General features: G+C 36.0%; 1 protein-coding gene across 1 annotated transcript in view; it reads left to right on the forward strand.

Annotated features, from left to right (window-relative positions):
• Positions 1 to 24,983, forward strand: part of LOC135220880 (zinc finger protein 40-like) — a 260,085-nt gene that overhangs the window by 74,834 nt on the left and 160,268 nt on the right. Inside the window, exon 2 of the mRNA XM_064258487.1 lies at positions 23,557 to 24,777. Within this exon, the coding sequence (XP_064114557.1) occupies positions 23,575 to 24,777 (1,203 nt within the window). The 5' untranslated portion in view covers positions 23,557 to 23,574. The remainder of the gene's footprint in view (positions 1 to 23,556; positions 24,778 to 24,983) is intronic.

The raw sequence follows: 24,983 nt of genomic DNA on the forward strand, positions 1-24,983 counted from the left end.
TCTATCTCTCCTCTCTCTCTCTCTCTCTCTCTCTCTCTCTCTCTCTCTCAGGAATAAATACGTACGTACTGTAATTTGAGTCTTTCACCAACGGGTATCAGTAAATGTGTAGACATTGTGTGCGTGTTTAAAAAAATGTGCAGTACACACATTCCGATTGTTTCGGTTTTTTGGAATTTTTCAGATTTCGGAAATGTGAGGTCAGATGCATAATCAAACAAACAACCACTACTGCAGCAAAAAACAAAAACTTTTTTTCCCTTTATGTTTTTCATTATTGTTATTTATTAATTACAGTTTATTTAAATAAATATTAATATAATATCTGTTAAATGAATGTGAGATAATTAAGATCACCTATAATAAAATAGTGGGACAATTTTAATACCATATGTTCACTAATAGGTATTATTTTCAAAACAAAACAATTCCATAAAAACACAAAAAACAAAAAAATATATGTACATAAACAATCAAAATACATAATAATAATGTTTTGCAGTTCAACGTGTGAATTTTAACAATAAGTATGAATATGATATATATATTTCACCATATCGATCTTGAAGTTGAAGAGTCGTAAAATTCTGAGGATGGTCCGGGAAAAGGATGTTGTACTTTGTGATTACGTATCGCTACAACGCCATGTGGTATTTTCATACCACTATATTGATGACGCATCGCTACGACACACTGGTGTTTTTCATACCACTATATGTTTAAAAGTTAAAAACATGACATAGAATCGACTTTGCGACTTCGTTCACTTTGATATTTTTAACGATGCAATAACTATCATTTGTACTACTAAAACCATCTTCACATAAGTAATTTTTCGTAAGATATGTGTTGTTCCAAAAGCTAGCTTATACATAAAAGGCTTTTATAATTTAAGTCATCTTAGATATACATATGCACCCAAACTCATTGTGGGGAAATTTACTACACTGTTTCCTCGGATATTGAAATACTTTAGCATCATTCAAACACTTTAATAATATATACATAAATACTAGGCCATACATATTTACATCGTATACAAATACTACATACAGTTATTATACACATACTTTATATACAAAGTTAACAGTTATATACACACATACTTTTATATACAAAGTTAATCATATGAGTAGTGATCAGACGACAGCTGTGCACTGGACTACGTACGTACTACTTGGAAGATAAAACAAACAAAAATTTTGTTGTTGTTAGTCGCCGGGATAGATTAACATTTCCAGAGATTAAAGAGCTGAATTTTGTTTTGAAGGTATGTCAAACCGCGTTATTACATTATTGTTTTCACGAAGGAATAATTATATAAAGAAAATTATTGAGTAATTTTTGCCGTCAGCAGTCAGAAAATCACGAACATGGTAACGTTCAAACCTAGTGCCATCCATGGCATGTCTATAAATAGAACAGAAGCAGAGGGCAGTCATTGGATAACAGATCTCCATGGCTACCAACCAAACCAATCAGGTGTTAGTTATACTACTCTGTACAGTGGGCATCGCTTATTCACGGATCAGTATTCACGGATCCAGTTAATCACGGGTTTTTTCTTGGACCGTTTCTCATGTAACATCACTGGTATGAATCGCTGCATCACGGGTTTGTTGTGTGCGTATGAGATGTTTTTCGGTAGGCTAACCCTCGGCCGTGGTCCGATACTACCAATATTCATTTAAAGACTCATATAATGATATTAACTGACAATAAAGGTAATAAAACCATTCTCACCTAATAATTATTGTCCTATCTTCGAAATACTAAATAGCCTATTCAAGGTTTATGTAGACGTTCATTGGTAGGCTAAGCGTAGTTGCAGTGCGATAACCACCAACGTACACAAACATTCACATTATGATATTAACTGACAATAAAGGTAATAAAACCATTCTTACCATATATATTATAGTCATATCTTCATAATAAATAGCCTCATCGAAGAATAATTCCACATCATTGCACTCAACTTATCGTCGAGTGGCCAGCCACAAAATGTAAGCATATATCTTTACGTACGAAAATGGTTTGTGTATACGGTTGCGTTCAAAGCGACATTTTTTTGTTTTGATAAACTTTTAGAAATTTTAATAGTAGTGGTAGTGTAATTACAGTAGTAATAAACATTAAGGCTAAAATTAATTCGAACTTCATTATTATTTTGGCAGTATTCGTATATAACTTCTCTGCAACAATGAAGTCATACAAACGCTATTTGTCATAGATTATCGTTAGTATTGCTGTTTGTTATTGGCGACGAAGCGTAAACGAAATACATAAAAGCATTTTTACCTTATATATTATCGTCATAATCTTCATAATAAAAAGGCTATTCGTGGAGTAATTCCATATCAGTGAAATCAATTTTATCTATGCGAGGCCAGCCAGCTGACAAATGTACGTACGTATATGAAAATCAAATTATGGTAGCGTTCACAGCAAGATTATCTTTCGAAATTTTTATAGTACTATTCATGCTACGTAGTAATAATGTTTGGAATATACGTAACATTAATTTCAATACAAAATATCATCGTTATTTTGGTAGTGAATAATAGTTAGAAATTATCATACATACACTGCATTGTTATGGGGTGTGCCAGTGAAAAACAACCAACAAAATAACGTTCTCCTTTAAGTCAACGCGTTTTAGGAAAACATGACATAGAATCGACTTTGCGACTTCGTTCACTTTGATATTTTAACGATACAATAACTATCATTTGTACTACTAAAAACCATCTTCACATAAGTAATTTTTTTCGTAAGATATGTGTTGTTACAAAAGCTAGCTTATACATACATAAAAGGCTTTATAATTTAAGTCATCTTAGATATACATATGTACCCAAACTCATTGTGGGGAAATTTACTACTGTTTCCTCGGATATTGAAATACTTTAGCATCATTCAAACACTTTAATAATATAATGCATAAATACTAGGCTATATATTTACATCGTATACAAATACTACTACAGTTATATACACATACTTTTATATACAAAGTTAACAGTTATATACACATACTTTTATATACAAAATTAATCATATGAGTAGTGATCAGACGACAGCTGTTGCACTGGACTCTCGTACGTACTACTTGGAAGATAAAACAAACAAAAATTTTGTTGTTGTTAGTCGCCGGGATAGATTAACATTTTTCCAGAGATTAAAGAGCTGATTTTGTTTTGAAGGTATGTCAACCGCGTTAGTAAATAGGTATCATCTTCTAAGGAATTTTTTTTTCTCTTCTTCTTTTTTGCGGAAGAATCTTCAAGCCATTTTGCATTCAAAGTAATGAGAAGGAATCATTCTATTCTTCATGAAATCAGTAAAATACTTACACTAATAATAAAAAACTAAAACTACGTACTGTATGCAAAACACATACATCATCGTTAGCTTCGTGTGTGTAAACGTTCATTCTAAGAAATTACAGAGTAGTATAACTAACACCTGATTGGTTGGTTGGTAGCCATGGAGATCTGTTATCCAATGACTGCCCTCTGCTTCTGTTCTATTTATAGACATACGCCATGGATGGCACTAGGTTTGAACGTTTACCATGTTTCGTGATTTTCTGACTGCTGACGGCAAAAATTACTCAATAATTTTCTTTATATAATTATTCCTTCGTGAAAAAACAATAATATAATATCGCGGTTGACATACCTTCAAAACAAAAATTCAGCTTTTAACTCTGGAAAAATGTTAATCTATCCAGCGACTAACAACAACAAAATTTTGTTCGTTTTATCTTCCAAGTAGTGCGTACGTAGTCCAGTGCACAGCTGTCGTCTGATCACTACTCATATGATTAACTTTGTATATAAAAGTATGTGTATATAACTGTATGTAGTATTTGTATACGATGTAAATATGTATAGCCTAGTATTTATGCATTATATTGTTAAAGTGTTTGAATGATGCTAAAGTATTTCAATATCCGAGGAAAACAGTAGTAAATTTCCCACAATGAGTTTGGGTGCATATGTATATCTAAGATGACTTAAATTATAAAAGCCTTTTATGTATAAGCTAGCTTTTTGCAACAACACATATCTTTACGAAAAATTACTTATGTGAAGATGGTTTTAGTAGTACAAATGATGTTATTGTATCGTTAAAAAATATCAAAGTGAACGAAGTCGCAAAGTCGATTCTATGTCATGTTTTTAACTTTAATGTATAGTGGTATGAAAAACACCAGTGTGTCGTAGCGATGCGTCATCAATATAGTGGTATGAAAATACCACATGGTGTTGTAGCGATACGTAATCACAAAGTACAAATCCTTTGCCCAGACCATCCTCAGAATTTTACGACTCTTCAACTTCAAGATCGATATGGTAAAATATATTATATAGTCTCTTATTGTTAAAATTCACAAGTTGAACTGCAAAAAATATTATTATATTTTGATTGTTATGTACATTATTTTTTGTGTTTTTACGGAATGTTTGTTTTGAAAATAATACCTATTAGTGAACATATGGTATTAATTGTCCACTATTTTATTATAGGTGATCTTAATATCTCACATTCATTTAACAGTATTATATTAATATTTATTTAAATAAACTGTAATTAATAAATAACAATAATGAAAAACATAAAGGGAAACAAAAAAAAAAAAATGTTTTGCTGCAGTAGTGGTGTTTTGTTTGATTATGCATCTGACCTCACATTTCCGAAATCTGAAAAATTCCAAAAAACCGAAACATCGGAATGTGTGTGTACTGCACATTTTTTTAAACACGCACACAATGTCTACACATTTACTGCAAATTACAGTACGTACGTATTTATTCCTGAGAGAGAGAGAGAAGAGAGAGAGGTGAGAGAGAGAGGAGAGAAAAGAGAGAGAATGATTAAGGACTCCAAGGCGTGTTATTTTTTACAATTATTTTATTATCTTTTGGGATTTTTTTTTAATCTTGAGATTTTCTATTCAATTCTCGAGATTAATAAGAAAAATTACCGTAAATTGACTAGCTCAGCACCACATCTGAATGACTCGGCCATTAGCAGGCTAAACCACCTTCCTTATGAACTTGCATGATACATGAGATACATGACAAAACACAAAACCACTGTTTATTGGTGAAAATTAGGGGGTCGCACGATATGGAGATTGCACGTTATTCGAGTATATACGGTATGTGATTTTTTTTAGCCTTTTATGGAAACAAAATCTAGCAAGAAATTGCCATTCCCAGTTGGCAACACTGGCCTACTCACGTTTGTTTGTTGTTGTTATGAAATGTGGTGTGCGGCGCGTTCTTTAAATTGTACCCATATAAACGAGTTAATTATGTGGAACCAAAAGCCCTGATTCTTTTACTCTTATGGGAAAAGACGCCTAAAGGTCAGATGAAGGTTTTTACGTGGAATATACTAGTATTAACGTGTTGTGACGAAGGGAAGGAGATGTTTTCGCTGCATACTGTTGGTAGCATTATCGTTATTATATTACTGGATTGCACTGCAAAAATCGTCGCCATCTTTTTATCAACATAGATTGTTGGTGAGTACCCATATGATTTACATAATTTTGATAGTTCTCTTACCACTCATTCTCTCTTTCCTGTAAAAAAAAAAAAAGAGGCCCACCATGTGTATGTAGGCTTCTAGCTGTAATCCCTAGGCTAGTAGGCTACATATGTACAGTAGTACATATACTACATTTATTTTTTAAGGCTAATTTTGTACAATAACTTTAAAACTGTCTTGAATTTAGTTTTAGGTGATAGTTGAAAACATATTTGGTGTTTGAACTAAGTAGGCAGTTATAAACATTGGAATATGGTCTTGGGTTAACACATTAAAGTAGGCAGTTTTAAGCAATTTTTGAGGGTGTATCAGGATAAACACGGGTATTTACTTATCACGGGGGGGTTTCTGGGCCCTATCCCCCGTGAATAACGAGGCCCCCACTGTAATTTCTTAGAATGAACGTTTACACACACGAAGCTAACGATGATGTATGTGTTTTGCATACAGTACGTAGTTTTAGTTTTTATTATTAGTTTAAGTATTTTACTGATTTCATGAAGAATAGAATGATTCCTTCTCATTACTTTGAATGCAAAATGGCTTGAGATTCCGCAAAAAGAAAAGAGAAAAAAAAATTTCCTTAGAAGATGATACCTATTTACTAACGCGGTTGACATACTTCAAAAACAAAATTCAGCTCTTTAATCTCTGGAAAAATGTTAATCTATCCCGGCGACTAACAGCAAACAAAATTTTTGTTTGTTTTATCTTCCAAGTAGTACGTACGTAGTCCAGTGCACAGCTGTCGTCTGATCACTACTCATATGATTAACTTTGTATATAAAAGTATGTGTATATAACTGTTAACGTTTGTATATAAAAGTATGTGTATATAACTGTATGTAGTATTTGTATACGATGTAAATATGTATAGCCTAGTATTTATGCATTATATTATTAAAGTGTTTGAATGATGCTAAAGTATTTCAATATCCGAGGAAAACAGTAGTAAATTTCCCCACAATGAGTTTGGGTACATATGTATATCTAAGATGACTTAAATTATATTTTATGTATAAGCTAGCTTTTGGAACAACACATATCTTACGAAAAATTACTTATGTGAAGATGGTTTTAGTAGTACAAATGATAGTTATTGTATCGTTAAAAATATCAAAGTGAACGAAGTCGCAAAGTCGATTCTATGTCATGGTTTTCCTAAACGCTCGTTGACTTAAAGGAGGACGTATTTTGGTTGTTTTATCACTGCCACAAACCACCCATAACAATGCAGTGTATGTATGATAATTCTAAACTATTATTCACTACCAAATAACGATGATATTTTGTATTGAAAATTAATGTTACATATATTCCAAACATTATTACTACGTAGCATGAATAGTACTATAAATATTTCGAAAGATAATCTTGCTGTGAACGCTACCATAATTTGATTTTCATATACGTACTTACATTTGTCAGCTGGCTGGCCTCGCATAGATAAAATTGATTTCACTGATATGGAATTACTCCACGAATAGCCTTTTTATTATGAAGATATGACGACTTAAAGGAGAACGTTATTTTGGTTGTTTTATCACTGCCACAAACCCATAACAATGCAGTGTATGTATGATAAATTCTAAACTATTATTCACTACCAAAATAACGATGATATTTTGTATTGAAAAAATTAATGTTAACGTATATTCCAAACATTATTACTACGTAGCATGAATAGTACTATAAAAATTTCGAAAGATAATCTTGCTGTGAACGCTACCATAATTTGATTTTCATATACGTACGTACATTTTGTCAGCTGGCTGGCCTCGCATAGATAAAATTGATTTCACTGATATGGAATTACTCCACGAATAGCCTTTTTATTATGAAGATATGATGATAATATATAAGGTAAAAAATGCTTTTATGTATTTCGTTTACGCTTCGTCGCCAATAACAAACAGCAATACTTACGATAATCTATGACAAATAGCGTTTGTATGACTTCATTGTTCAGAGAAGTTATATACGAATACTGGCCAAAATAATAATGAAGTTCGAATTAATTTTAGCCTTAATGTTATTACTACTGTAATTACACTACCACTACTATTAAAATGTCTAAAAGTTATCAAACAAAAAATGTCGCTTTGAACGCAACCGTATACATAAACCATTTTTTCTTTTGTTCATGAAAACTTACCTGACAGATATATATATAGCTGTATTCTCCGAAGTCCGACAGAGAATTCAAAATTCGTGGCACACGCAGTGTGGGGCGGCAGGTGGTAGTACCCATTCCCGCCGCTGGGAGGCGGATATCAGGAACTATTCCCATTTTCTATTCAATATTTTTTCTGTCGCCGGTCGGTAAACAACTGTTTACAGACCTCCGCCTGGGATTTTTGAAACTTCATTAGCCGCTTAAGTATCTAATTATTCTTTCGATTATTGACTTGGATTTGTGGTAGGCATACGCTATCGTTAAATTTTTTCATTGCATTTGATGTCTGAAGCTAGTTAGCCTAGTTTCAGACTTTGTTGTCTGCATGGGGTAAGGTGAGGCTACCGGAAACTTTCGGTAGACACTCGCTTAGTATATATGACGTTTACATGTTTTCTTTGCATAAGTTCAATGTAATTAGTGTAATGTGTGACTGATTACGGAAGAAGAAGGATTCATGTACGCATTTTAGAGCTGGTTAGAATCAGGAGTTTTTCCTCCACAGTAAACAGAAGTTAGAAATAATGAACCTTCTAACCTCCTGTAGATTTTATTTTGCCTAACCCTGTGGTATGGCTACGGGCCTAGAAGAAGTGTCTGCTAGAGGATTACATCAAGTAATCTTAGACTAAAGTGCTCGCTCTCCAATCAGTGTTGTGAAGTGTAGTGCCCCTTGTGTTGTGGAGGGGGCGTCAGATCGGCCCCATAATGCCTCTAGGACTGGACCTCTGTCGGACTCCCAGGACTCAGGGAGAGGCATGTCGAAAGCCGCAAGAGGGTTACGGGGGCTCCCCAACCGATCTGGCGTCCCTTCGGCAGGACCTGTTGACGCTTCCCAGGCTGCTAAAGATCGTGCACGTGCACGAATCTTGAAGGATTGCTTCTCGTCCTCCGAGGCGTCCTCCCCGCGCAAGGGTTGGAGCTCTCGGAAGGACTCGCGCCCTCTAAGAAGCTTTAGAGAAGAGGACGCTTCACGTCCTCTCTCTCGTCAGGAGGGAACGTCAGATCGGCCCCATAACGCCTCTAGGCCTAGACCTCTGTCGGACTCCCAGGAAAACCAGGGAGAGGGCATGTCAAAAGCTGAAGGAGGGTTACGGGTTTTTCATTGCTGATCTGGCATCCTTTCGGCAGGTCCTGTTGTCGCTTCCCAGGCTGCCGAAGATCGAGCACGTGCACGAATCGCTGAAAGGATTCTTCTCGTCCTCCGAGGCGTCCTCACCCACACAGGGGTTGGACTCTCGGAAGGGACTCGCGCCCCCCCTAAAGAAGCTTTAGAGAAGAGGACGCTTCACGTCCTCTCTCTCGTCACGAGAGGATGAAAGAGTCCTGTGCCCTGTCAGGCTCTCGAATTTTATTTACATAAATGAAGGAAGTAAGAGGTCCTTCGGGTAATGTATGGTGCTCAGGAAGAGACCACATTTACCCTTTTCGAAGAATGCACTGGCTCTTTTCCTAAGGGACATATTAAGGAGGCTCATTCATCTTGCCAGAAGAGTGATTGAGCCTCCTGCGAGTGAACGCTCATGAAGTTAGAGCTGTTTCAACCCTCGCTAGCATTCCAAAAGAATTTTGGTAATCAAGGACATTCTAGATTCCACCTTTTGGAGGAGCAACTCAGTATTCGTCTCCTCTCCTCATGGCGCTCCGTATACGTTATGTAACGTTCGCTTTACTTCGAAAAAGCAAGCTGATAAGTTTGACGTCCGGCAAGCTGCTTTGCACAGTCAAAACAACTTATGTCTCGGTTCGGCATAAGAAGGGCAATTTAGACGTGAGGAAGCTTTTGGAGGTGCTCGACGTCCTATAAGTAGAGGACATCTCCAGGACGCTCGGCAAGCACCTTGCGAGGGTGTCTTTCGGACGCTCGGCGTTCCTTTGCTGAGTGCGTTTTCTGGAGATGTTCTTTTGCATTACTAAGACGAAAACAAGTTGTCGCACAGGCGGCCACTGTCTTTGTAAGAAGGTATGAAGGTCTTTAAGGCCCGTCTTGAAGACGAAAGCCATAAGTCTTCCTTTAGTGTTCACACACTTCAGGAGCAGCGTGGCGGCTCTCCATGGAGACTCGCATGAGGACGTCCCTTGAAAATATTCAACGTCATACGCAAAACGCGGTTCGTCATAACATTGAGATGTTGGCAAGGTCGCTCGCAGGACGCCTCTTGGCGGGCCTTGCATGCATCAGGGCGCTCAACGAGTTCCTCTCTGAAACGTCGTTCAGAAAGACTTGGTGTTCTCTGCTCAGACACGCTCGTAGCTAAGCAGGACGCTTTTGAGGGACGCTCGCAGGACGCTTATGAGGACGCTTTTGTGGACATTCGCCAGGACGCTTCGGTGGAAGCTCGGCCAGGACGCTTTGCGAGAGAAAAGACTTGTAGAAGGCGTCTTATTTGCTGTTCAGGACGTTTCTTAGGACGCTTGACGCTTTTATAAACGCTCGTCAAGAGGAGGTTTTTTCAGGACTCTCCACAGGACATTCCTTTACAGAAATTTTTTAAAAAGGATTCGGAGTTAGCGGAGAGACATACCCACCCGAATTTTTTCTTCGATCCCTCTTTCTCTTCATCGATTTCTCTGAGAATCGGGAAGATTATATACTCGGATTCCTGGGTGACTTCGTCATGTTAAAGGGTTTTCCCCTCTGAGCAAAGTGCTAATAGTTTTGTCAAGTAAGGACGTTTTCCCCATTGTCAAGATAGTAAACGTTTTGTCATTTAAGTGGGGGACCCCTCATAAATGGGGTAGTTCTCATTGACATAGATTTTAACGTTTTTATCGTTTAAGCGGATAAACTCATTAACAAATTTCGGAAGAGCTCTCATTCATTTTCAGAGGCTCATCCGGGGAGTAAGAAAAAGACTTGTAGACTAGATCCAGGAAGTCTTATGTCCAATATCATAAGAACATTGAACGGTCCTTTTCGATCCTCGGTTCTCTCTTGATGATCTCTATTCGAATATTACTCCCTTTTCTTGGCAAAGAGTCTTGGCAAAGAGTCAAGGAGTTCTTTTAAAAAGTCTCATTCATTAGAACGTGGACAGTCGTTTTCCTTTCTTTCTCTCTTCCTCGTCGAGGGAAAGATGTAGTAGAGAATTCGATGTTCAAATTACTACAATACTTACGTAGTTTATCTTTGCGTCATTTTGCTAACGCATGGGTCAAGTCATATACGCATATCGTATTTACCTCTGCGGATAGAAGCCGAAAAGAAAACTGTTGTTCTAATGTATTTAATTGACACTCCCTTCAACCTTCCAAGAGTTTTCGGAGTGAAGAACAACTCTTCAGGTATTGTTCACGACAACACAAACTCAGCTTCTGTATTTAGCGAATTTTGTGTTTCGTTTTAAATATGCCTGCTTGAGAGTTTCCTTTTGCTCGATATTTTTTTTTTTTTTTTTTCATACCTATCCCTTCGTAAAAGGAGTAGCTGGCAAACTCAGGCAGATAGTGCGAGACGATGAACAAGGCTGCTGTTACTGTGATCTACGCAGTACCGGCTAGCTCGGTGACATGCGCGGTTGGTTACGTCTCTCTCCCTTGCGGGAATGGCTGAATAAGCCGTCTCTCTGCCCTACAATCATGGATTTTAGCCTCGGGTTGAGGAAATTTCTAGTAATCATGAATGAACATGCCTTCCGTTTACTTAGAAAATTTCAACAAGATATCTCTTATACTTGTTCGGTGCGGGTTTACCGCACTGTAACAGAATTTTGTACGAATCTACTTCGGCATAGCACTATAATAATGCTCTCTGCTTATGCAAAGCGCAGCCTTATTAGGGAAGGAAGCAGACTGAGTGAGGGAATGGATGAGTTTGCTGGGGACCATTTCCTCGCTGGAGAAGCTTGTTTTCCCTGAATAAACAGCAATTCAGACCTCTACAATTTTTCCTCACAAAGAATTGGAATAACATCAAAGATCTAGTAATAATTCTAATTTTCTCTCAACGGCTTGAGGATCACCTCGGATGATAGCGAGAGGGTGCCAGACATCCGAACAGAGGAACAGATGTTCTGGCACATTGTCTGAAAAGAATTGGAAGCCAAATGGTCGGTTCTCCAGTTCCTCGAAGGGTGAGTTTGGATCGAGTGGCCCAAATCATCTCGGATAATTTCTCAGCTCTCTCATAGCTCAAGAAGAGAGAGTTGGGTTATGGGCTTGGGCACGGAACGTAACGATCCTCAAGAGGTTCGTTAAAACTAGTGCACGTCCGTGCGGGTCTTCTCGATCGAAGGCAACAACTACTGACGTCTGAGTAATCCTCACTTAGAAGTATGTCGAAAGTTGAGGAGAGACTGAGGGCGTCCTTTCGTTAAGTTTTTCGTAATATTGAAGACGAAGGAGCTTCCTCTTAAGTTGTTCCCTTATTCATGATCCTAGAGGATTAGCTTTAGTCGCCACATGTTGGCCTCTAAGAGGTTGGATTCACAGAGGTCAGGTAATTCAGAGAATTGTCCAAAGACCCTTCCCGAGAGAATCGGTGTAATCTAACATCGTCACTTAGTGAAATATCTAATATCTCTCCTCTCTGAGTCTGAAGGCGTTCAGACTATCGAGAAGCGATAAGATCTTCAAGATTAATGGCAGTCTCTTGGCCAAGGCAAAGCAGTGCTGCCTATTTTCAGTGTTCAATCGGAGGGGGCCGTTTCTGGAGATAGTGAAGGGAAATGACTGTTCCTCCACCTCGACCTCTGTGAATTTCTTTATGGTTCTATCTTTCCGTATGAAGTATGAGATAAGCTAGAAGTCCTAACTATTGTAGAATATGCAAATATGTTGTTGACGGCCTCTAGGCTCAGAGATTCGGGTTCTGTCAAACAACAAAGCTTCACGATCTTTGAGGTCTGGGGAGATCTTGAAATTCTCTGGATCGCAGGTTCCGGCATGGAACTTAGACGTAGTATGAGTTTCTGATGCCAAAAGCATTTCGAAACCTATCCTTTCTGCGAACTTAATACACGTGACCAGAAAGGCTAACATTCTAACCGCTCTAGCCACGGCAAAGAGGGTTAGTGAGGTTTTAGCCATCATCAGAGGTTTTAGCTTTAAAGGACATAATGCGGTCTGTCCTCTAAAAGCCTTCCGTCCATGATAAGAACGAAAACCTGTCTAACCCTTGACCCGAAGGCTTGGAGACCAAGGGTATTATGGCACAAATTATTGGGCAAGGGCATTAGAGAGTCCTGTGCCCTGTCGGGTCTCTCAAGTTTTATCTTGATAAACTATAGAAAGTCGAGGTCAACGGACAATCTGCGGTGTTCCGTAAAAGACCAGACTGGTTCATGTCAAGAAACACCCTGGCATTATAGTCAAGGAGTTCTTTTAAGAAGTCTCATTCATTATGTTTGCATAAAGATTTGAGATTTTTTTCTTTTAATTAATATGAATGCTCAAGTGGTGAGGGCGCGGCCTCGGAAGCATTTCAACAGAGCATGACACTCTGTAACATCCTGAGTGCCACGCTTTAGCGAAGCAACTCTCTGTTCGCTTCACACTCCCGACGGGATGTGAAGACGACATTTGAGATCTGTAAGTTGCTAGGACCATACATATCCGTAGATATATTATTGGGGGCAGCAAGCAACACGAATCCTATCCTATAGAAAGGGATAGGTGTGCTTTTAACTTGAATTTGGGTTGGTCGCTTGAGGCGCGTTCCTTTTCTTTAGCCTAGAAGTTATGGAACTGAACTTTGATAGGTTAGGTCAGGTGGTGGTTTTAGCTTCGTTGCCCTCAGAAGTACGGTCATATGGTCTAGTCACATTGTGGTCACGCCCCCGTTGACAGATCATCTAGAGCGCACCAGCATTGCAGGTCTCTACCTCGCTGGCAACTCTAGTAACGCAGAAGCAGACTTTGGTGACAGTAATCACGAAGTCGGCTATGCTAACAGGTGAGGAACCAAGATGTATATCATCTACTTAATTTAGTTTCCCAAAAAATCCTATTCTGTCTCTTCCCACCATCCGAAGGTGGGATTCAGCTATATATATAGCTGTCAGGTAAGTTTCATGAACAAAATGTTATTGTTATAATACAATTAAGTTTGTTCATACTTACCTGGCAGATATATATAATTTAAAGTGCCCACCCACCTCCCTCAGGAGACAGTGGCACTGATTAAAATATGAATAGAAAATGGGAATAGTTCCTGATTATCCGCCTCCAGCGGCGGGAATGGGTACTACCACCGGGCCACCCACTGCGTGTGCCGCGAATTTTGAAATTCTGTCGGACTTCGGAGAATACAGCTATATATATATCTGCCAGGTAAGTATGAACAAACTTAATTGTATTATAACAATAACATTTTCGTACGTAAAGGTATATGCTTACATTTTGTGGCTGGCCACTCCGACGATAAGTTGAGTGCAATGATGTGGAATTATTCTTTGAATAGGCTATATTATGAAGATATGACTATAATATATATGGTAAGAATGGTTTTATTCCTTTTGTCAGTTAATATCATAATGTGAATGTTTGTGTACGTTGGTGGTTAGCGCACTGCAACTAACTGAACGTCGTACATAAACCGTTGAATAGGCTATTTATTCGAAGATAGGACATAATAATTATTAGGTGAGAATGGTTTTATTACCTTTATTGTCAGTTAATATCATTATATGAGTCTTTAAATGAATGTTGGTAGTTATCGGACCACGGCCAAGGGTTAGCCTACCGAAAAACATCGCATACGCAACAACAACAAACCCGTGATGCAGCGATTCATACCAGTGATGTAACATGAGAAACGGTCCAAGAAAAAAGAAAAAAAACCCGTGATTAACTGGATCCGTGAATACTGATCCGTGAATAAGCGATGCCCCACTGTAATGGCCCACCCAGCCTCCCCTCAGGAGACAGGTGGAAGAGAAAATCTGATTAGAAAATGGGATTGGTTCATACACCCGCCAACCAGCGGCGGGAAGGGTAGACCACCTGACCTACCTGTCGCGTGTGCCACGAGATTTGAAATTCTGTCGGGAACGTCGGAGACTATAGCTAAGTATATATCTGCCAGGTAAGTATGTACAAAACTTTATTGTATCATAACAATATCATTTTTCTTAGGATTTTTGACAATGTTCCGGCTTATGACGATTTTCGGCTTATGACGCGTCTCAAGAACGGAACCGCCGTCGTAACCTGGGGAGACTGCCTGTATACTGCACTAACACTGAAAATAATAAATAATAAAAATAGTAAACAAATTGCACTATAAAAGAAATTACATGTACTGTCGGCCAAAAAACTCGTGGCAGAGTTTCATAATTTTTCGTTCACCTGCCTGACGCACGATTCATGCCTTATTTATCTATTTTTCTTTTCAAAGATGGATGAAATCATGTGTAATGACATTTAAAAACAGTCACTGATATCTTAGAACATTATGTTATGTTATTGTGTAAAACTATTTTCAATATAGCAAAATTGACTGTGAACGAAACGAAACGAAGTGATAAAAAACGTCATATCACAACCATAGATATGCATTACCAAATAGATAGGAGACACCTATCACTAGTAGTATCGCATAAACATAGTCCTTAAATTATCATTTCAATATTAAGTTGAAGGTAGTTGAACTATTCCATTTGTTAAATTTTACAGAAAACATTGGAATCTCACAAAATGCTATCAAATTTAAAAACAAAAAGAAAAAAAAAACCGATATCTTAACAATGTGAACTAGGTGACCTCACTCTATTGCTTTTGATGTTATGTGCACGGGTATCTAATGTCAATGTGTCATTTATCGGTCTAAGAAACATCCTTCGATGAGCGAGAGAATTATTGCACTGCATTCGGTGCAAGTTTCTGTAGAAGAGATATCAAGAAAGCTTAATAAACCGGAGAGAATCATACATAGATGAATAAAATTGTTTAAAGGACGGCAAAGTTTAGAACATGGGCCTAGAGGTGGAATACCTCGAAGCACACATGAGAGCAAGACAATACAGTAGTGAAAATGTTGCTGAGCAACATTCATTTGTGAACTTTGAATTCTAGTGCCTCGTCACGACATTGCTGAACCAGGGATCATAACTAGCTCTACGCTTATGACTGGTGTCTGATGAATACTTTAGATGGAGAGGAAGAGATTTTTAAATCTACACTTGCAAGTCTGATAGTTGTCTAATGAATAAGCAAACTTATCTTTGATGGATGAGAGATTCAAGTTAGGCGTACTTTTTTTCTTTTTTTTGATCGGTGGCCAGTGAATACCACGGATAGGGAGGGAAACGGTTTCAATGATGCATGCATTTTTTTCTTCAAAACCTAAAGAATACATTTTATTGGGAGATACTTTACAACTATCGGCCTAATCCTTCCATCACTCCTATAAGCCACCTCCGCTCCGCTCTCTTCTACATCTCAGCGACTAGATCCGACTTCTCACTACGAACTCCACCTCGTGAAAGCATCACTAATGATAACGGTTATTTTAAAATTCCCCGCACGACAACGGACGCCTTAAAATACATGTTTGTAAAACATTTTCTGTTCAAAGAAACTTTATCTTTCATTCCACAAAATGTGTGCATACCCTCGTGTTACACCCCTGTAGCCGTCAAAGAGCAACCCTTGATTAAAGCAGTAGGTTTTTCTTGAGAGAAAAAAACAAACAAAAAAAACATGAAATAGACTTAAACGAGAGCGTCACCTTTCCTATTTCTTATTCTTCAGCTGCTTATAATATGCTTATGTAAGTAGGTCTAGTAGTTATACATGTGACAAACTAATTTGAATTAATTTCTATTAAAAGAAATGAATAGCTACAGAAAGATCAACCTAAGAAAGCTTTAAGGAAAGTAAGCCTTTCTTAATGTATTCGTCAGTTTTGACTCCCACAGCTTTCAAGGTGTCCAAATGAAACAGGATGATATGCAAGGAATTCGATAAAAATAAGAAAGAATTATATTCGTTGATTTTTTTATAATTGCTTTTGACTTTGAATAGCTAGGTCTGAGTTCATTATGTTAAGCAATTATTAAAAGGATAAGAAGAAAGGCGAACATGGCTAATAAAACAAGAAATAACGGGAATAGTCAAATAAAGCAGATATATATATATATATATTATATATATATATATATATATATATATAGATATATATATATATATATATATATATTGTCGATTTAAATATTCATTAATATTACGTATCCGAGAGAGTATGCTGCTGAAAATAGACCTAGGCTTATCATGTGGAAAATCAGAAGTCCAATTTAGGCCCACTAAAGTGTTCATGCAAATTATTTTATTGATCAAAGGACAAAATTAGTTTAACTAAACATCGTTTTCAAAGAATGTTAACGCCTTGATGTATTATTTATCGGCTGTAGGAGACGAAATGACAACACTTCAGTGCAGTACGATATGTTGAGTCAAGACTCGAGCGGCAGCAAAGCCAACTTCAAAATCTTCGGAATGCTGTTACGAAGCTAGAGTTGAAAATAAAATTAGAAATCGTGGACGGTGGACCCATCGGTATATATTCCTTACTTTGCAAAATAATTATCTTTCATACGTTGAATAAGTCTACTCAGTTCAAATGTCATTTATTTCAAGTATAGCACCTTGAAAGGAAATTTTATTTATTGTTAAGTAAATATTCTGGCACCTGCATATGGCAATATTTCCATAACGAACAATGAATTAAGAAACTACGCCAATTCTTTGTTGGCCGTCTGTACCTGCAACAAGAACTCAAGATATTCACACAAATTAAAAAGATTAAAACAAAAAGTATATGATTTACTCACTACTTAACCCTCTTACGCCGATTGGACGTATTAAACGTCGAGTCAAAATGTCTCCCGTATGCTGATTGGACGTATAATACGTCGGCTCAAAAAGTTTTTTTAAAAATTCGCGGAAAAAATACTTATAGGCCTACCAGCCGAAAACTTTTGTATCACGTGACCTTGGGGGATCTGGAGTTTCACGGATCAGGCGTTGTTTTGTTTACAATCGCTACGCAGGCGCGCAAGCGCGAATTTCTTTCTTATCGCACTAAAAAAGTATCAGTGACACATCTCGGAAATTATTTCGTCACTTTGACATAATTATTGCACCATTTTAAATTATCCTTTACATGAAGTATATATATGAAAATGTGCGCAATTTCATGCACCAATACAACTAAAAAATACTCATGATTGTAGCTTTTATCAATTTTGAAATATTTTCATATAAATAACGATAAGTGCAAAAATTTCAACCTTTCGGTCAACTTTGACTCTACAGAAATGGTCGAAAAACGCAATTGTAAGCTAAAATTCTTATATTATAGTAAAATTCAATCATTTGCCTTCATTTTGCAGCAAATTGGAACGTTCTCTAGCACAATAATATTTCGGATTTATGTGGTGAATTTATGAAAAAAACTTTTTCCTTACGTTCCGTGCGATAACTCTTCCGATAAATTTTTTCGTGCGATTGTCTAATGTTTGCACCCTTTTAAATTTGCCGTTACATAAAGTTTTATATATGGAAATGTGCGCAATTTCATGCACAATACAACAAAAAACAACCCATGGTTGGTAGAAATTTCTAGCTTTTATCAGTATTGGAATATTTTCATATAAATAACGTTAAGTGCAAAAATTTCAACTTTCGGTCAACTTTGGACTCTAACGAAATGGTCGAAAAACGCAATTGTAAGCTAAAACTCTTATATTCTAGTAATATTCAATCATTTACCTTTCATTTTGCAACGACTTGGAAGTCTTCTTAGCCACGATATTTCGATTTATGAGGTGAATTTATGAAAAAAAAAATTACGTTCGCGCTTGGTAACTCTTCCGAAAAAATCAGAATTTTTTTGTGCGATTGTCGAAATGTTGCACCATTTAAAATTAGCTGTTACATAAAGTTTTATATATGAAAATGTGCGCAATTTCATGTAGAATACAACTAAAAATGATTGAAGGTTGTAGCTTTTCTCTTTTTTTCGAAATATTTGCATATAAATCACGATAAATAGAAAAAAAACCACGTTCGGTCAAATTTGACTCTACCGAAATAGTTGAAAAACGCAATTGTAAGATAAAACTCTTACGGCCTAGTAATATTCCGTCATTTTTCTTCATTTTGAAACAAATTTGAAGTCTCTAAAACAATATTGTGATTTATGGTGAATTTTTTGAAAAATATATTTACCTTCATCCGCGCGCCGATTTCGCGGCGCAAGTCTCCGAAATACGTACATGGCATTATCCTAATATTTGCTCCTTTTCATATTAGCCTTTTTATAGAGTTTCATATATCAAAATGTGCGCAAATTCATGAAGAATACAATAAAAAATAATTGAAGGTTGTAGCTTTTTCCATCTTCGAAATATGTGCATATGAAAAAATATATATATTAAAATTTCGACATTCGGTCAAATTTAACTCGTCCGAAATGGTCGAAATCTGCAATTCTAATCTAAAACTCTTACAGTATCGTAATATTCAATCATTTGTCTTAAATTTTGAAACAAATTGGAAGTCTCTAGAACATTATTTAGAATTACGGTGAATTTTTGAAAATAACATTTTTTTACGTCCGCTCGTTACGAATTCGTACATCATTTTGTGATACTAATATTTTTACGGTGTTGCTTTTATTGTTTTACAATGTATTATATATCAAAATGATTGCAATTTAGTGTCCAATACAACGCAAAAAAAGTAACTGGTTAGCTTTGACCGTTTCTGCACAGCGTGATTTAAATACAATTATGTATGAATTATTTTTTTTTCGCTACCATATATCGCATTATTTACATATGATAATGATATTATTTTCATTTCTGATGGTTGCATTCTAAACTTCAGGCAATGACAAAAAAAGGAGCCAAAAATGAACTCTTAATCTTCAAAAGTACGCGCGCTGTAATTTTTTGAAAAAATTATTTTTTCCACTTCCGCGCTCACTCCAAACCAGGCCCGGCATACGGGGGGAGACGTTTTGATTTTTAGGGCTCCGGCGTAAGAGGGTTAATACAGTATTAACCCGAACTTATGTGAGGTTAGGTTCCAGACCTTCCTGTGTAAGGGGAAGGTTCACGTAAGTTTGTCACAGTCTCTAAAAATGCTAATGAATGCTTCTTCTAGAGTTTGAGCACTAAATATGACCCTAATCATGCTCCCTAAGTATTGAGCTAACTTTTAAATGAAATTAAAGTTATTGCAATTTGATTTAAAAGTTAGTTTAATACGGTACCCTTAAAAAAGGTTTTCTTTGGTCACTAAGTAAACTTCATAAGTGTTATAACGAAGGTAGGTACACAATTCAATGAAATAAAGAAAACATGTAAGTATATACATAATGTTTGTAGAGGGTGAAAGTAAAATTAAGATAATTTAAAATTATGTACTAGTGTGAGGGCTAACTATGAGAATGAGAGAGAGAGAGAAATAGTACATCATGTGGGGTAAAACTCTGGAGGGGATCATCTTTAAAAAGTACGAATGGGATCATGTCTTCTGAAAGTACATTAACCCTTAAACGCCTAAGGGGTATAATAAAAATCGTCTCCCATATGCCTAGGGGGTCTCGGAGTGAGCGCCGAATCAGAAAAAATATTTTTTTCAAAAAATCACAGCGCGCTTAGTTTTCAAGATTAAGAGTTCATTTTTGGCTCCTTTTTTTGTCATTGCCTGAAGTTTAGTATGCAACCATCAGAAATGAAAAAAATATCATTATCATATATAAATAATGCGATATATGATATCGCGAAAACAAAATTTCATATATAATTGTATTCAGATCGTGCTGTGAGCAAAACAGTTAAAGCTAATGAGTTAATTTTGTTTTCTTTGTATTGTACACTAAATTGCAATCATTTTGGTATATAACACATTGTAAAACGATCAAAGCAACACAGAGAAAATATTATCACAAAATGATGCATGAATTTGTAACACGCGGACGTAAAAAAATTTTTTTTTTTCAAAAATTCACCATAAATCTAAATATTTTTCTAGAGACTTCCAATTTGTTTCAAAATGAAGATAAATAAATGAATGTTACTATACTGCAAGAGTTTTAGCTTACAATTGCAGTTTTCGACCATTTCGGACGAGTTAAATTTGACAATGTCGAATTTTTTTTATATATATTTTTATGAAAATATTTAAAAAATGAGAAAAGCTACAACCTTCAATTATTTTTTGTTGTAATTTACATGAAATTGCGTACATTTTCATATATAAAACTATGAAACGCCTAATATGAAACAGAGCAAATATTCCGAGAATGCGACGTACACATTTCGGAGATTTGCTGCAGAGAATCCGCGAGTGGAGGGAAGGAAATTTTTTTTTTTTTAAATTCACCATAAATCTAAATATTGTGCTAGAGACTTCGAATTTGTTTCAAAATGAAGATAAATGACTGAATATTACTAGACTGTAAGAGTTTTAGCTTACAATTGCATTTTTCGACCATTTTGGTAGAGTCAGTGTTGACCGAACGTGGTTTTTTTTTTTCTATTTATCATGATTTATATGCAAATATTTCAAAAATGAAAAAAGCTACAACCTTCAATTATTTTTTGTTGTATTCTACATAAAATTGCGCACATTTTCATATATAAAACTTTATGTAACGGCTAATTTAAAATGGTGCAAACATTACGACAATCGCACGTATGATTATTTCGGAAGAGTTACTGCGCGGACGTAAGGAAAATTTTTTTTTTTCATAAATTCACCATAAATTGAAATATTGTGCTAGAGACTTCCAATTTGTTGCCAATTGAAGGTAAATGATGGAATACTACTAGAATATAAGAGTTTTAGCTTACAATTGCGTTTTTCGACCATTTCGGTAGAGTCAAAGTTGACGGAAGGGTTAAATTGTGGCTCTTATCATTAATTATATGAAAATATTTCAAAACTGATAAAAGCTACATCCATGGGTTGTTTTTAGTTGTATTGTGCATAAAATTGTGCACATTTCATATATAAAACTTTATGTAACGGCTAATTTAAAATGGTGCAAACATTACGACAAATGCACGTATGATTTTTTCGGAAGAGTTACCGCGCAGACGTAAGGAAAAAGTTTTTTTCATAAATTCACCGTAAATCGAAATATTGTGCTAGAGACTTCCAATTTGTTGCAAAATGAAGGTAAATTATGGAATATTACTAAAATATAAGAGTTTTAGCTTACAATTGCGTTTTTCTACCATTTCGGTAGAGTCAAAGTTGACCGAAGGTTGAAATTTTGGCACTTATCGTTATTTATATGAAAATATTTCAAAACTGATAAAAGCTACAATCATGAGTATTTTATTTTGTATTCTACATGAAAATGCGCACATTTTCATATATAATACTCCATGTAATGGCCTAATTTAAAATGGTGCAAAAATTATGTCAAATTGACAAAATAATTTCCGGGATGTGTCACTGATACTTTTTAGTGCAATAAGAAATAAATTCGCGCTTGCACGCCTGGGTATCGATTGTAAACAAAACAACACCTTGATCCGTGAACTCCCAGCATCTCCCAAGGCGAGTGATTCAAAAGTTTTGGCTGGTAGGCCTATAAGTATTTTTACGCGAATTTTCAAAATAACTTTTTTATGTCGACGTAAATTACGTCCAGTCGGCACCCAAAAGGCAATTTATCTTGATGTAAAATACATCCAATAGGCGTTTAAGGGTTAACTGTGTGTGCTGTACTTACGTAACATAGTACATACATATTGTGCCAGTACTATTCTCCGAGGTTAAGATAGTAATTTTCACAGAATGACAACTCTGTTATATCTCTGATATGTTTTACTAGTTGATCATGATCAAAAATATAAATAGCATACACAGAATCTGCATACTGATTTCACACTTACAAGCATGAATACTTTGAAAAGTGCAGTAACTTTGTGAATGGGTATTGCATCTTGTAAAAGTACGTATATTCACTAACTGAAGGTGCTGTAATTACCTTTGTATCATATTTATGGATGTACAAAAATAAAAATAATACATTTTCACATTTTTAATAAAAATTTTATACAGAAAGACTTCAAAACTTCAAAATTTACATAATAAATTAAACACAAACGCTTTTCCAGGGTATGCATGTTTCTAGAGGATTCGCAAATGTTTGTGCTATTGTGAAGAATTTGCGTATGATAATTAGTTAGGTTCCAATGAAAAGTTTGCACTATTGTGGATTCGCGAATTCGCTTAACTTGAATCGCGTAAGTTCGGGGTATTAGTGTACTACATTAAGATTTAACTTAAAGTTTAAAACTAAATGTTTATAGCAAATCTTTTATTTGAAATAAATTCAGTAAACCATAGAGAAGTCATGCTGAATGTTAATAAGCCAGTGATGGGGTGCAGAAAACCATCAGAAGACCAAAGAAAAATAGCTGAACAGTACCTAATAGTTCATAAAATCAGGAGCACTTACAAAAGCTCACAGGCCTAAAGGAAACATAAGAATAGGCAAGTGAACTGACCAGTTGAGTGAGTTAGTGTGAAAAGGCAATATACAGCCAACCTGAACTCTGGAAGAATATTGTAGGGTGTAAATCAGCAGCAGGAACACCATAAGTGTTTCTGTTTGCTACTAGAGGATCAAAGGGAACCATGAGTTCATGTGCCAGCCTGCTGGTTATAGCAAACCATTGTTGTCTAGTCTGTCTCTTGGAATTGCATGCCTAGAGGCTTTGTTAATTTAATGAGTTATTGATGAAACAATTTTTGCTCCAGAAAATGTTTTGTACTGTTATACTGTTCCAACTTCATTATCAATTGCCAGTACATATGTACTAATTATCTTTTATTTTATTCTTTTGCAGGAAAAATTTGCAGATGGCATGTTAATTTGTGAATCTAGTCATTTTAGAATTCACAGAGTAATTGTTTCGTCTGTTAGCAACTATTTAAAAAAAAAATTTGAAGATGGTCATCAGCTGTTGGTTTTGGAAGATATTAAATCTGAGATTTTATCTCTTGTTTTAAAATTTATTTATGGAGGATATGTAGAGGTAAAAGAAAACAATCTTCCAGCATTTATAAAAGCAGCAAAATTTTTACAGATTAACAACATTTGGTGTAATGAAGACATTGAGAAAGATCTGCAAAATGGAAATGATGCTTTTCAGAGAAAGCCACAAAATTTAGATAAATCAGCTCTTTTATCAGATCATGAGGCCCCTGAAAAAGATGACCAGATTACACTGGAAGAAAAACTTAAAAAAAATGGTGTTCTTATTACAGGTAATAGAGAAAGAACACTTCTTGGTATCCCTGCATGGTTGTTATCAAGTAAAAGTGTGTCTATATCTACAACAGTGCAGTCTGACAAAAAGAAAGAAAATAGGCTGGGAAGTCACATGGATACCTCACATCAAGCATCAGATCTCGATGAAGAACCTTATTATTTGGGAACAGTGCGTCATCAACAAGGTAAAAGGAAGTATGATGCAAATTCCTTTTCCCCGCAGAAATGGTTGAATTATAGTTCTTATAAAAAAGTAATAAGCCCACTACACCCCCTCAAAGAAAGTGTAATGAAAAGTCATCAGATAAGTCCATCAACTCATGTCAAGAATTGTCCACCAGGTTTGGTAAAAACTAGACAGCCTGTTTTAAAAAATTCAACAACATACAAAGTTTCTGATGTTCCTAAACCACAGAAAATTAATTACCTGACACCAGTGTCACCTAACCATAAGGAAAATTGTATTACAGTTCCAGTTCAGGCAGAAGAACCACCTGTTAGAAAAATTAATTATGCTCAACCTACCCACCTCACAGAAGTGGAATTTCCAGATTGCTCAGAAAAAAGTTCACAGATTGATTCATCCATTACCCATATAGCCTCAGAGACACTGCCTCACATTGGAAATAATGAAGAAATAGTCTTAATCATTGATGGATCACTTGATATTGTAGAACCTGAGGTAATTAAGAAAACAGAATCTGTGACTCTGGATTTCTCAGAGCATCTCTATGAAGAATTGCCAGATTTAGAAGACTCTCCTTTCATAGGTTTTGAAACACCAGATTTGATAAATGTAAGTACTTGTGATATTTTGCAGTTACAGTATTTAATTACTACATGTATTTAGGAATTCACACAGACCATAACTTGTCATATTTACTTATAGTACTACATGCAGTACAGTGGTCCCCCCATATTCGCGGGGGATGTGTACCAGACCCCCCGCGAATAGTTAAAATCCGCGAATGTTTGGAACCCCCCTCTAAAAAATCTCATAAA

Source organism: Macrobrachium nipponense, chromosome 2, assembly GCF_015104395.2.
Source record: "Macrobrachium nipponense isolate FS-2020 chromosome 2, ASM1510439v2, whole genome shotgun sequence".
Classification (NCBI taxonomy): Eukaryota; Metazoa; Arthropoda; class Malacostraca; order Decapoda; family Palaemonidae; genus Macrobrachium; species Macrobrachium nipponense.